The 14,098-nt window shown below is 31.3% G+C and overlaps 1 protein-coding gene across 1 annotated transcript in view; it reads left to right on the top strand.

Moving 5' to 3' along the window:
* The window catches only part of LOC126881874 (zinc finger protein 184-like), a 102,927-nt gene that overhangs the window by 5,337 nt on the left and 83,492 nt on the right, over positions 1–14,098 (top strand). The window contains exons 3-4 of the mRNA XM_050646523.1: positions 3,498–3,866; positions 11,983–12,042. Of these exons, the coding sequence (XP_050502480.1) occupies positions 3,498–3,866; positions 11,983–12,042 (429 nt within the window). The remainder of the gene's footprint in view (positions 1–3,497; positions 3,867–11,982; positions 12,043–14,098) is intronic.

Raw genomic sequence — 14,098 nt, 5'->3', positions numbered from 1 at the left:
AACATGCGCTCTTATGGGAATTCTTAAAAAGTTAATAACTTTTGACCCAAATTTAAGATTTTTAATTATTTGTGCTTAAGTTACAGGTTTTTTTGTAAAGAATAACATATTAAAAAATGAGGATTGTTTACCGTACCATTTATTTTTAATTTATTTATTATAATTAATTCCGTAATTTCCGTAATTTATTATAATTTATTTTTATAAAGTATTCAATACTGAAACATATGATTTGAGTATTCTACTATAAATGCATTGTTACCAACTTTCGCTTGCATATAAGTTTCCCCCCCTTTCCTCTGAGAGGCATACCCCGCAACGAAGGTGTAGAACGTCGTTAATCTAAGCATCGCTAATCTGAGCCACAACTGTCTACTGTCTACACTACAGTCACAATAAAAATTCACTATTGGGAACGTGCAAGTTTGGCAAAGCGACCTCTATTTCTATGCTCTGTACTTTTATTCGCACTTTTAATTATATTGGCCAATTATATTAGTCCTGGTTGCTGGATAATTGTCAAGGCCATAGTCCAAAAAAATAATAAGAAGAAAAAATAAGATGCAGGTTATGTTTAGCAAACGTAAACGATTTATTTTATATTCTAAGACGTAAACAATTGTATGTAGTAAATAAAATTAGTTATTAAAATGCAGTACTGCAAGCAAAATACAATTAATTAAATTTACCTTTATATAATAATTGCATATCATATCAATATTGTGGAGCAATATATAATTTTTCTGCGTCAATGACAGAAGGTATGAAATATACGTCAATTTGACAATTTCAATTGACAATATGAATTATTTAAGATAGTTGCAATATTTCTCCGCGACTCGCGCACGGTCGTTTCTCGTTTCCCTTCCAAGTACTTGCACACCGCGAATATAGAAATAAACAAACCAACACAAGTTGAATGTTTGTGGAGCACTCCCAAATCATGATTTGGGAGTGCTCCCCGTGCTTGTTTAATTCTATTGCATATTTATTGTGATTGTAGTGTAGATAGTTGTGTCTCAGATTAGCGAATCGACTATATAACTTAATTAACCTATGAAATGCCAATAGTATCAAAATTTCATAACAGTGGAGTAAACTTGCCTGGGGTTGGACCAATTACAAACAAGCATTACGGAGTGGTAAATTTGAATTGCTTCTCTTGGTTTAAAAACAGACTACTTATAGTACATCGCTAAGAGTTCTAAAAACAACTGTTTTTAGTATAAAAGTAGACTAAAAATCTAAAACTTAAAGGAATAACAGCAATAACGCAGAAAACACAAAAAATCGCTGATATAACTTAATTAACCTATGATATGCCAACAGTGTCAAAATTTCATAAATGTCAATAGTATCAAAATTTCCTAACAGTGGAGTAAACTTGCCTGAGGTTGGACCAATTACAAACAAGCATTACAGTGTGGTAAATTTGAATTATTCCTCCTGGTTTAAAAACAGACCATAATTACTTTTTGTACTAGGTATATTTTTTTACTTACATAAACTAATGCAAAATTAAGCCTGTTGTCCATAGAAACCCCAATAAGTTAAACAAAGATAAGCTATATGAATGTCATGTCTTTGATACATTATACATTACATACATTATTTACTAAGAATTTTCACCATTATCTTTTTTAATGACATTGGTACATTTGTTGTGTTTAAAAATGTTTTTTCCTATTGTATAAACTTTTAGTCTTCCTTTGTACAGTTCAATGTAATTTTTATTTTCAAACATAATTTTGTTAGAACAACTAACTGTTGCTCTCTTATTTGCTCATGGTGGCATGTTTATTGTTGTATGCATGGTTTATTGACTCATGTATCTTTATTATGCCTATGGTGGCATAATTTGTAAGCCAAAAAAATTCAGTTCTTTTTCTTCTCTATATTTCATTATCATAGTGATGAAATCCACCTCTTCTTTTCAGCCAGATCCTTTGGAAACACAAAGAACCTACATATCCCCCTTTCACTATAGTGTTTACAATCGGGGGAAAGCACATTACCATTTTTATTATACAAAATACAATGGTTCCCAAAAGTTCCTAACCTTTGCTTGGTGAATATCACTAAAAAACTATATTTCATAGAAATTTATGACCGAATTATGGCGGTATTATCTTAAAAACACTATACTTAAGCAGCAATTTCATAGTAAAAAGGCTTGAGATTGAGCTAATCCTGGCTTTTTAACCTTTATTTATAAAGTGATAATAACAATGAAGTTGTGACGTCACACTTTGACTGTCAGTCTTAAAATATCTTCCTATTTTTCTATATTTAAACTATATTTATGTATTATATGAGACATTTTCTACGATATAGAGTATTTAAAGACAATTTCTATTAATGTATATTGATACATTGGCACAAAAGTAATAGTAAAATTTTATATAATCCCTTGTCCTTGTTTTTGTAAATCACACATAAAGCATACACATGAGATTGTCCCTCGCAACATCAGAGTGTACCACATGATCTACAATCATAGTTAACGCTCCCAACTGATAGTTCTGTCAAATGGAAACTTATTTGTTTATTTTCGAGATTACTTACTGTTTAACTTTTTGTTTTTTTTCTTTAATTTATTTATTACTGTTCCATATTTATCTTTATATTAGTACTAGTCCATACAATATTCAAGCTGTTTAATGTTGAGTCCATCAATCTCCTCAATAGTGAAAAAAGATCAAACACTTTAATAAAATAGCTTTATAAAATACGTTTAATGGGATAATAGCCATTTCCTAATAATTGCATTGACAATACATGCCGACATACATTTTTCACTTCATGTTTTGATTTGATTTGTTTGCAAATCAATCATTACGTTTGTGCAAAGATCTGTTGAAACAACTGTATGTTATAACAGTTGAATGTACATACAGTATGTAAATTGTACAGCTGGACATAGGGAATATACATTGAGAGAATTGTGGCAACTGCGCTAACCTGTGTTAGTTGAAGCTTCTTTTTGAGTACGAGTTTTTGGTGCAATAGAGCTGTTAGAATGAATAGAATGAGTGAGTGTTAAAGCAAGGCTGTCCATAAATAGATCAAAAACAAAGTTTATGATTAATGAGTTAATAATTTAACTTTACTTTTTAAAATACTATCTATTATTTTAAAAACCAATTTCGAAACTAAACATATTTCCCATTCCCTTGGGCCAAAAATATTTAGCTACTACATTGTCATATTTTGACATTTATTTATGTCAGCCGAAATGAGTTATCAATTTTGAGGTTAATGCCCCTTAATGCTAACAACCAAATTGTCATCGAGAGAGCTCAGTTGCCACAATGATCTCAATATAATACAATGTATGTATTTATGTATCTAAATATATACAATGCCCTACGTCCGACTGAACGATTTACGTACTGTATAAATTGTCTTTGTGCTTATTGGAATGACACTATGCACGTGCTCATATTTTTGTGTAAAAAAAATTTCCAATTATTGCTACACTGATATACTTTTTTCAGGAAAAAGGAAACCTATTAAGTTTGAAGATTATGACTCAGGAGGCGATGATAAGGAATCAGCAAAAGAAAATCAGGACAAAATATATATGCCTGAATTAATTAGATGTAGAACATGCTTAGGTACAGAAGTAAAGGAGTCTGCACATATTATGAAGAAAATGATTTATGGAAAGACCATCAAACAAATAATACTGATATGTACTCCAGAATTAGAATCATCTATATTAGACATGGAATGTATTTGTCAGAAGTGTTATAGATTTTTATCGAAACTAATGTATTTTATAGAAAGTTGTAGAGATTCTGAAGAAAAGCTTCGATCAGGAGAAATCTCATTGGACAAAGTCTCTATTGATGATCCCAAACTAGGTATTTATATACATTTTTAGATTAATTTTATAACTACAGTCGACTCTCGTTAATTCAAAACTCGAGGGACTCTTCTTCGAAAAATATTACGAATTATCGAGTGTTTGAAATATCAAATGGTTCGAAATTTGTGAGAGAAAATAAATAAAACTTCGAATTATTAAGTGTGGATCAATTATTATTTATTAACTGCTATTCTATAACGATGACAAAAGTTTAGAGGTACATTCGTGTACATACATATATGTATTCATAATGTGAATTAATCAATATTTCGAAAGAACTGTATTATACTGGTTTGCTTCAAACCACATTGCTGCTGCTCAGACTGCTCAATAATTTTTTTAAGAGAAAAAGTGCCTGAAAGGCTTTTTCAGCACTTTCGTTTTGTAGACAGAAGGTTTGTAAGGTATCGAATGAGTATCTTGCTTCCTTAACTGACACCTCTGCCAAAGGTTCTGATGTATATCATATGGTTTTATAGATTCAATTCAGGTAAAATGTTTTGCTGATCTGTTGGAATGTTTTCAACTAAAATCTCATATATCCGTGTCTACCCGTGTCGCCAAATACGGTAGCATCTTAACCAAATCATCCGTTGACCATTTAATTACAAATATGGATTTTAAATCGCTTAATATTACGGTGTTTGACCCAGCTATATCTGATCACTCTGCACAGATGTTGAAATGGGATCAGGTACCCACAGCACCACCACTGCGAAGTGAGGTAATAACACGTAGAGTTTTCAACCAGCTGTATATTGCAGAATTTAAGTTTCTATTAGGAAAAATTGGAATAGGTAATTGCATTGCTGTTGACAACAAATTTGAAGTTTTTTGGGATGATCTTATGTATGCATTCAATGCTTCATTTCCATTAAAAAAAGTAAAAAGAAATAATCTAGCAAATCATCTATTTAAAACGAATATTTCATCCGAATTAAAACAAGAAATAGATAACCTTAAACATGAGAATTGGCTACGTAAGAATACAAATTTAATAAGTAACGAAGAGTATAGAATTAAAAAGAATAATATAAATAATAAAATTATACGTGAAAAACAAACTCATTTATCCAACGTAATAAACAACTCTCAAAATAAAACCAAAACAATTTGGAAATTTGTCAACACAAAATTAGGAAAAAACAAAAACCACGTCATTCCAGAAAAACTTGAACATAACGGTTGGCAATATGAAAACAAAAAAGATGCTAGTAATGGCTTTGCAGACTTTTTCACTAGTTCGGTGTTATCAATTGTACCAAATAACAGCAATACATGTACAATTAGCAAAAACACACCTGGTGGGTCATTCTTTTATAGGCCAGTAATTGAAACTGATATATTGGAAAATATAAATACTTTCAAAAATAAGAGATCTACAGGGTTTGATGATGTACCACTGTTCTTGTTGAAAGAATGTTCTGATAAGATCGTCCCCGTTCTAACTGAATTAATAAACTACTCTGTATCCACAGGAACATTTCCAAATATACTAAAGATGGCCAAGGTAGTTCCAGTTTACAAAAGAGGAGAAAAAAATCTCCTGTCTAACTACAGAGGAATAACACTTTTAAGTGTCTTTGCAAAAACATTTGAAAAGGCTGTTTATAACCAAATTATGCCTTATTTAAATAATGAAAATATTATTACGAGTAAACAACATGGTTTTCGGCCGGGGCATTCCTGTGAGACCGCCACTATCGAGTTTGTACAATCTATCCATGATAAAATTGATAAAAATTTATTTACATATGGTTTGTTCTTTGATTTATCGCGTGCATTTGACTGTTTAAAACCGGAGTTTTTGCGTGAAAAACTTGAGGCAGTCGGTATCAGAAATCCAGTGAATTCTTGGATACTCTCATATGTTTGTAATCGTCCGTTTTACGTTGCTATAAACAATGTATATTCTGATATCTTTCACAATAGCCTAGGAACTCCTCAAGGAGGAATATTAGGTCCACTACTTTTTCTTTTATATGTAAATGACTTACCAGAGTATTTTAGAGAACAAAAAGACCTATTTATGTATGCCGATGACACCAGCATGATAGTTTCCGCAGAAACTTTGGAGCAAGTAGTTATAAAAGTAAAATATTTAACAAGGCTATTCAAGGAGTGGTGTGATAGGAATGGATTGGTTGTAAATTTGGAAAAAACCAAGATTGTAAACTTTTCATACGGTGAGAGAAGAACGACCCAACCCGTTTTTGAACTTAAAATCAGTAACAGAGATGTGGTAGTCAACACAGCAACATATACAACATTTTTAGGCACAGTTATAGACGCTAATTTAAGTTTCGATAAACACATAGATCATTTATGTAAGCAGCTTAATAAGACGTATTTTGCGATAGCGGCATTAAAAAATGATATGCCATCAAGTACATTGATCTCTGTTTACTATGCGCAGGTATATTCCCGTATCGCGCAGAACATCATTATTTGGGGCCGGGCTTCCGAAAGTATGCGCATCTTTCTCTTACAGAAGCGTATTATCAGACGAATTTTTGACATAAATTACCGTGACAGTTGTCGGGAAGTTTTCAGAAAGAAAAGAATTCTTACGGTACCTTCCGTGTATATGTATAAACTGTTAACTTTTATTTTCCAGAAGGTTGAACTGTTTAAGAAAAATAGCGATCTTCATTCACACTTCACGAGGAACTGTGACAAAATTCGTTTGATGAAATGTAACCATGCCGGTTTTAAAAAATCCCCTTACTATACTGGTCCATCTCTATATAATAGACTACCGCTAAGTTTAAAAAATCAAAATAACTTAAGAAAATTCCAAAAAGAGCTGAAAGAGTTTTTGTTGAATAATGCATTTTACTCCTTGGAGGAATTCATCCAAGAGACAGCTGGGTAGTCGCGGATATGAGAGTATTGTATTATTTCTGTTTTTGTTTTGTATTTTAAGTGTGCAAGTGATTTGTGTAATTTGTATACTTTTTTATGTAATATTTATTATGTAATTCGATATTGACTTACCTTCATACATGTATGACACAAAAGGTGAATAAATTATTTATTTATTATTATTATTATTATTTGTCGCACATAAAATAACACCTTTGAAACATCGCAGTTTCATTACTTTTCCTATCACTAAGGATTTAAGTTTTTCCGATACTTCCATATCCACTGCAAGTAAAACTGTCAACCACTCTTTACTATGTTTTCCCCCATGACATTATTCATCTTTAAAAGTACGCGTCTTGTCTGGTTCCGGTAAACATTTGAAAAATAGGCCAGTTTCATCAGTATTAAAAATGTCTCGGACATCATATAGTTTTCAATCAAGGTCTTCAATTTACCGTGCCAATCTAAGCAAACTGCATCATCAACACTTCCACTTTCCCCCTAAAGTTTTATCCCATCTTCCTGATAATGTTTTGAAAATTTTAGCGGAGGCATTTAACACATATTTTTCAACAGGTCACTTTAGCGATTGTTTAAAATGTGCTAAGGTTATTCCTTTATATAAAGGTGGTGACCACGATTTACGTGCTAATTATCGTCCTATCTCTTTGTTACCATCGCTTTCAAAGGTTGTAGAAAAATTGGTCAAAATCCGAATGATGACTTTCTTACAAAAACACGATTTACTTTCTTCCTGCCAATTCGGTTTCCAGTCATTAAAAAGTACATATGATGCCATCTTCGAATTCATGGAAAAACTATACTTCTTTTGACTGTGTCAATCACAAAATACTTCTTAATAAACTGGAAAGATATGGTTTTAGAGGCACTACTCTAAAGCGGTTCATTTCATACTTGGAAGACAGATGCCAGTCTGTATCAATCAATGAGCGCTATTATAGTAATATCTTTATTAATTGTGGCGTACCTCAAGGCTCTGTCTTGGGTCCTATCTTTTTCTTGATCTATTTTAATGACATAATTAACCTCGATATTAATAGCCAGTTTACTATATTTGCAGATGATACCACAATTTTATGGCAAAACAAGGACTCTAAGGTACTGAACAAGATTATTAGTAGTGATATGCTAAAAATCTTAGAGTGGTGCAAAGCTAATCATTTGACATTTAATTTTTCAAAAACCAAATTAATTTCTTTTAAGAATGATCTAAACAACATTACTCTGGGTAATGAAGGCATTTGTTCTGACACTGTTAACAAATTTTTAGGTCTCTATATCGACAATAAACTTAAGTTTGAGCAACACACTGTATATTTAAGCAAAAAGATATCATCGGGTTGCTTTGCTGTCAAATCAGTTGCACACCATTTGGATTTTAAGATTGCAAAAAGTGTTTATGTGGCCCTGATTGAATCTAATTTGAGATACGGTATTGTCTTTTGGGGTAGCTGTTCTCTTCATCATTTCAGTAGAATCTTTATGCTACAAAAGAGAGCACTTAGATATTTATGCAAGGTCAAGTTTGGTACATCATGCAGGCCTCTGTTCCGGAAACATAGTATCTTGACACTTCCTTGCATATATATCGTTGAATTAGCGTGCTTAATTTTTAAAAAACAAAGAGGATATTCGGACAGATTCCCTTTATAACACTCGTCTAACTTACTTTATTCCACTTCCAATTCCCTCTTCTACATTAATTAAAAAATCATTTATTTACACTGGAAAGAAAGTGTTTAATCACCTACCACTCAATATAAGATCATCAAGCAATATTTTTGTATTCCGAATAGCAATCAAGAAGTTTTTATTATCTAAGTGTTACTATAGTATCGAGGAATTTTTTGAGGACAGTTGCGCTAATTGATAGCTTTTTTATTATGGAAGTTTTATAGTTAGTATTTTAATGTATCTTGTACTGTGTTTGTACTATACCACGTTGTGTTTTATAAATGTAAACTCATTTTTAGAAACAATAAATTTTCTCTCTCTCTCTCTCTCTCTCTCTCTCTCTCACACACACACACACACACACACACACACACACAAACACAACTCCATTTCTCTTTTTGAAATTTGTAAGCCACCCTTCTAGGTCTGGATCCCGCGTATGAAAAAAAAGTTTATTAATAGCAAGCTGAAAATTTGTTAATAGCTTAAGGGTGTCTAGTCGGACAAACTGTGATATATAGGAACACTGGAACAGGGGAAGTTTTAATTGTGGAACAGGTTAAAAATTTGGAACGGTCAGACCACGAAAACGTCACATGTATTTTGTCCGACAGAACTTCCAATTTATTTGTTACCCTTTCATTAAACTCTCATGCAAAAATCAGGCTGCTATTTATCACCAAATGGGAATTATAATGAGTGGAACACGTAGAATATGTCAAATGACAGGAATTATGACAGGTGATAAATAGCAGTGTGATTTTTGCATGAGAGTTTAATGAAAGGGTAACAAATCAGTTGGAAGTTCTGTCGGACAAAATACATGTGACGTTTTCGTGGTCTGACCGTTCCAGATTTTTAACCTGTTCCACAATTAAAACTTTCCCTGTTCCAGTGTTCCCATATATCAGAGTTTGTCCGACTAGACACCCTTAAGCTATTAACAAATTTTCAGCTTGCTATTAATCAATTTTTTTTCATACGCGGGATCCAGACCTATTCACTTGTCGCAAAGTTTTTGATGCTTAGAGTAGACGCGAACTCGTTTGCTTTTTCTTCAACAAGTTTCCGCTAATAGACAATTGTTGTCCTCTACACTCTACACTGTGTTAGCCAAATGACCAGACTTTCTTCCATACGAGGAATTCACCTTTAGTATAGTTCTTTTCCGTACTCCAGCATTTTGAGCAGCTTTAATTTTCTCCTTGTGCTTTATTATGGCTGAGAGAGTACTCAGAGGAATCTTAAATTCTTTTGCAACATCACTTTTCTTCTCATCTTCCTCTACTTTTTGGATTAACTTCTTTTCAGCAATTGTCAAACATTTATACTTTCTAGGGCTCATGACTAACAAAATTTTAATGTGTATACCAACGAAAGAGTAACTAATAACTAAACAAACCAATTCGTGAGAAGAGTTTGTCAAAGTGTCAAATAGTCAAATTAATCATAACAAAAACAAAGGCGCGTTGATACAAGTTTGAAAACGTACTTACTACAACCTTTCCGCTTCTTTTTCTCTGCAACTCTGAATTGTCGGGTGTTGGACACCGATGAGTTCGAATTAACGCGTCGTTTTGTTAAATAATAGCAATGATTTTTGTCGTTCGAATTACAAGTGCATTAAAAATGTATTGATTTAGTTCGAAATATGTATAAAGAGATTTTGTAGTGAAGTCGTGATAACTTTGAATTATAGAGAGGTTCGAATTATCGTAGGTTTGAATTAACGCAAGTCGACTGTATTTTCCATTTATAAAATAGTGGCATATACATCGTACTAGTTACGTCATCCACCCGGGCGTGATGACGTAATCAATGATTTTTTTAAATGAGAGTAGGGGTTGTGTGATAGCTCATTTGAAAGGTTATTTAATTCTAATTCAGTAATATAAACATTAACATAATTATTTATACAGAGTGGACAAAAAACATTTTTTTATTAAATTAATTTACACAAAAAGAGGAACGTAAGCAATTTATTTAATTCAAAATACATTTTACTGCTGTCAGAGAAACAGTTAATATTGTTTATTTTACAAAAATAAACATTGCTTTTAGCTTAAATTCAATGTTCAAACTGCTAAGAGACAGGTGGGTGGCCGTTTTAACATTTAATTTAAGCAAAAACAATGTTTATTTGTCAAATAAACATTTCTTTCTGTTTTCTGACCTCACTCAAATATACACTCACCTGTACAAAATTCCGCCACCCAAAATTTTTGTTTAAGTTTGACAATCTATAACTTTATTATTTGTACTCCGATTTTCAAGATTCTTGCATCAGTTCGTAGGTACATGTATTGATGTCGTTTGTTATTATACCGGTAACAAATTTTTTTTGCTTAGATGGCATTATACGGGGGTGAATGGAAGCGTTGTTTTTTCTCCTAATTTAAAAAATTCTGTGGAAAAATTGGAGGGCTGATTTTGTTTCATACTCCTTTTGTATTATCCTGAAGGTATTACTAAGGTTTTGTTTTATTGAATTATCCAAATATTTCTTTTCTTGTAAGAGCTGTAATAAAAACACTGCTTTGAAGGTTTATTTAATGTAAAAACAAAATTAACAACAAAACTTTAGCATCGAATAAAGATGTGTTATCCTTGCCTGGGGAATAGCCCGATATTCCTCTACGAGGGCCATAACGGTACCAAATTTTCTGGAAGTCTAGGATGACGGCAAATAGCTTTTTTTAATTCATCCCATAAATGCTGAATAGGATTGAGATCTGGGCTGCATGCGGACCATTCTAATCTTATCAATCCAACCTCTATTTTATGAGCCAATCAGTGTTTTTATTTACAAAAAATGGTACAGCTCTTACAAGAAAAGAGATATTCGGATAATTCTAAAAACAAAATTTTAGTGATGCCTCCGGGATAATTTGACGGGACTATGAAACCAAATCAGCTATTCCATTTTTCCACAGAATTTTTTAAAGTTAAGAGAAAATACAACGCTTTCATTCACCCCTGCACAAAGCCATGCAAGCAAAATTTTTTTGTTACCGGAATAATACCAAATGATATCAATACATGTACCTACAAACTGGTGCAAGAATCTTGAAAATCGGAGCACAAATAATAGATAAAGTTATAAATTGTCAAACTTAATCAAAAATTTTGGGTGGCGGAATTTTGTGCCGGTGAGTGTATTTTGAAATAAATGAATTACATACATTCTTCTTTTTGTCTCAATTAATTTAATTTAAATTTTTTTTATCATCCTGTATAAATAATTATGTTAACGTTTATATGACTGAATAGATAATTAAATAACCTTTCGAATGAGCTATCTCACAACCCCTATTCCCATTTAAAAAAATCATCGATTACGTCATCACGCCCAGATGGATGTCGTCACTAGTAGGGTATATATGCCAAAAGGTCCCAATTTAAAAATCGACCTTTCTCAGGATTTCTCTCCAAATTCGCCCCTTCTCGAGATAATAATCCATATCTATGGTAAAAAATAAATCATAAAAAAATTAATAAAATCGTGGTGTATCTCAGCTTTTAATTTTTCTCTTTATATTATTTTTCAGTAAGAAGCATAGATTCAGGTGAACCTACTGTCAAAAGAAAACGTGGAAGACCTAGAAAAGGTAAGTCATTAATATTGTAAATAAGTACTTAAGAAGATTTTATTGGTTAATTATAAAAAGAAAAAGAGCTAAAATAATAAAGAGAAATTGAGAAACTTAGTTTTCAATCAAAAGAAGATATCTCGTTTTAGTATGTTCTTTAACGATGAAATATTGCAATACCTTTAAATTTTAAAGAGCCACTTGGATTGACATGAAATTTGGCATACACATAGCTAATAAGTCAAAGAAAACAAGTGATATTGTGCCGATGGTTTTGTTCTGGGGGTGAAAAAATGTATGTTCAAAATAACTCCGGAAATGGATAAACTGACCAATTCTAAGCAACTAATGTTATAAAGAGTTTTTTCATCAAGTCAATACGAGTTATTTCCGAGTGAATATGTTCATTTTTCAACAAAATAACCACGTTTTTAGACGGTTTTTCGCAAATAACTAAAAAAGTAAATATTTTGTCGGAAAAAACTTTCTTAGCAAAAATATAGCCTGTAAAAAAGTGAAACAAATGGTGTATATATTAGGTTTCTGTACCTAGTAGAAGGAGAGTTATAGCTAAAGAAAAATAGATTCATATTCGTCAAATTGCAAATCGAATATTTTAACGTGAATTAACCAAAAAATGCAGTACTTTTTGGCAAAAACTCATTATAACTTTTTTAAAGCGTTTATTTTTGTTTTATAAAAAAAACTATAGCATCAAAAGTAAACAAAATACGCACAAAATAAAGTTGGTCCCATTTATCTTGGTAAAAAAATCAGGAAAATCACCCCCTAATTAGCATCTCAAATGAACTTAATCGTTACCACTTCACAAGTTTTTTTACTTGTGTGTATGCATTTTTTATATGATCTGTTAATTTCATCGGTTCAAGGTCCTTATTTTTGAAAGGGCTGTAGTTAAAAGGGCTTGAACGAGTCACTACTTAATCACGAGTGTATGCAAATTTAGAAACACCAAATTTTAACCAATTTTTGTCTTATAGAAAAACAAAAAAATACAAAATATTCAGGAAAGCAAAGCCGACTTCTTTTATTATTTGATATTTTTGGTATCTCATAACAATTTTTAAGTTATTTTGACAAAAAGCAGTTTTTTCAAAATTAAAAATTTTATTTTAAAACCAAATTTTTAAAAAATAAGCACTTTGAATCGATGAAACTTACAGATCATATAAACACAACATAATTAAAATATCTTGTGAAGCGGTAACGATTCATTTCTTTTAAGTTGGTAATAAGGGGGTAATAACAAACAAACGTTTGTTATTGATAGAAAAAGAAAGCAAATACAAAATAAGTGATTGGTGTGATCGTTCATGATGGGTATTCTTCATTTTTCCGACTGTATATGATTTCAACGAAATTAATATACTTTAAACAGTTTATTTATATTTTATTTAAATAATAAACTAATTTTAATACTTACTACTTTTCAAAAAATTTTATTAAAACAAAAATTTAAAAAATAAAAGAATAAAACACACACAAACACATTGAAAAATGCCACAAATGATTTCTGAACAATAATTGTCGGAAAAATTTTTAACTAAATACGTATTTTCTGAAATAAAATTTATATAATAAATAGACTATAATAAAAAAAAAACAAAAAAATAAAAGTTTCTATTGGGATTCGAACCCGCTTATGTTGCGCAGTTAGTATTGGAATTCATTCAATGTACACTTCTACCCACGAAGACACCCGCATCATGTGAGAAGATCGACGAACTAAACGGTTTAAACTTTTGACAGTTCTGTCTGAATTTAACCAAATTATTTTGATTTTTGTAGAATATTGAAATATTAAAATACGACAAAACATAGAGTAAGAAAACAATAAATTAGGTGAATATTGACAGAAATTTTGATGGTAATTAAATTATGTAAATCAAAGCATTACATGCTATTTTGATAGGTTCATTTTAAATTTTCCAAATAGGTAGGTACCTATGTAATTTTATTAGGATACTGAAACATTTACAATTATTACGTACCTGTCGCTTTTAAAAACTATTTAAAAAGTCACTACAATTATTATAAACTTGCTTTTTTCTCT

The sequence above is a fragment of the Diabrotica virgifera genome, chromosome 3, assembly GCF_917563875.1.
Source record: "Diabrotica virgifera virgifera chromosome 3, PGI_DIABVI_V3a".
Lineage (NCBI taxonomy): Eukaryota > Metazoa > Arthropoda > Insecta > Coleoptera > Chrysomelidae > Diabrotica > Diabrotica virgifera.
The sequence above is the reverse complement of the archived record's forward strand: the minus strand, read 5'-3'. Positions and strand labels throughout refer to the sequence as shown.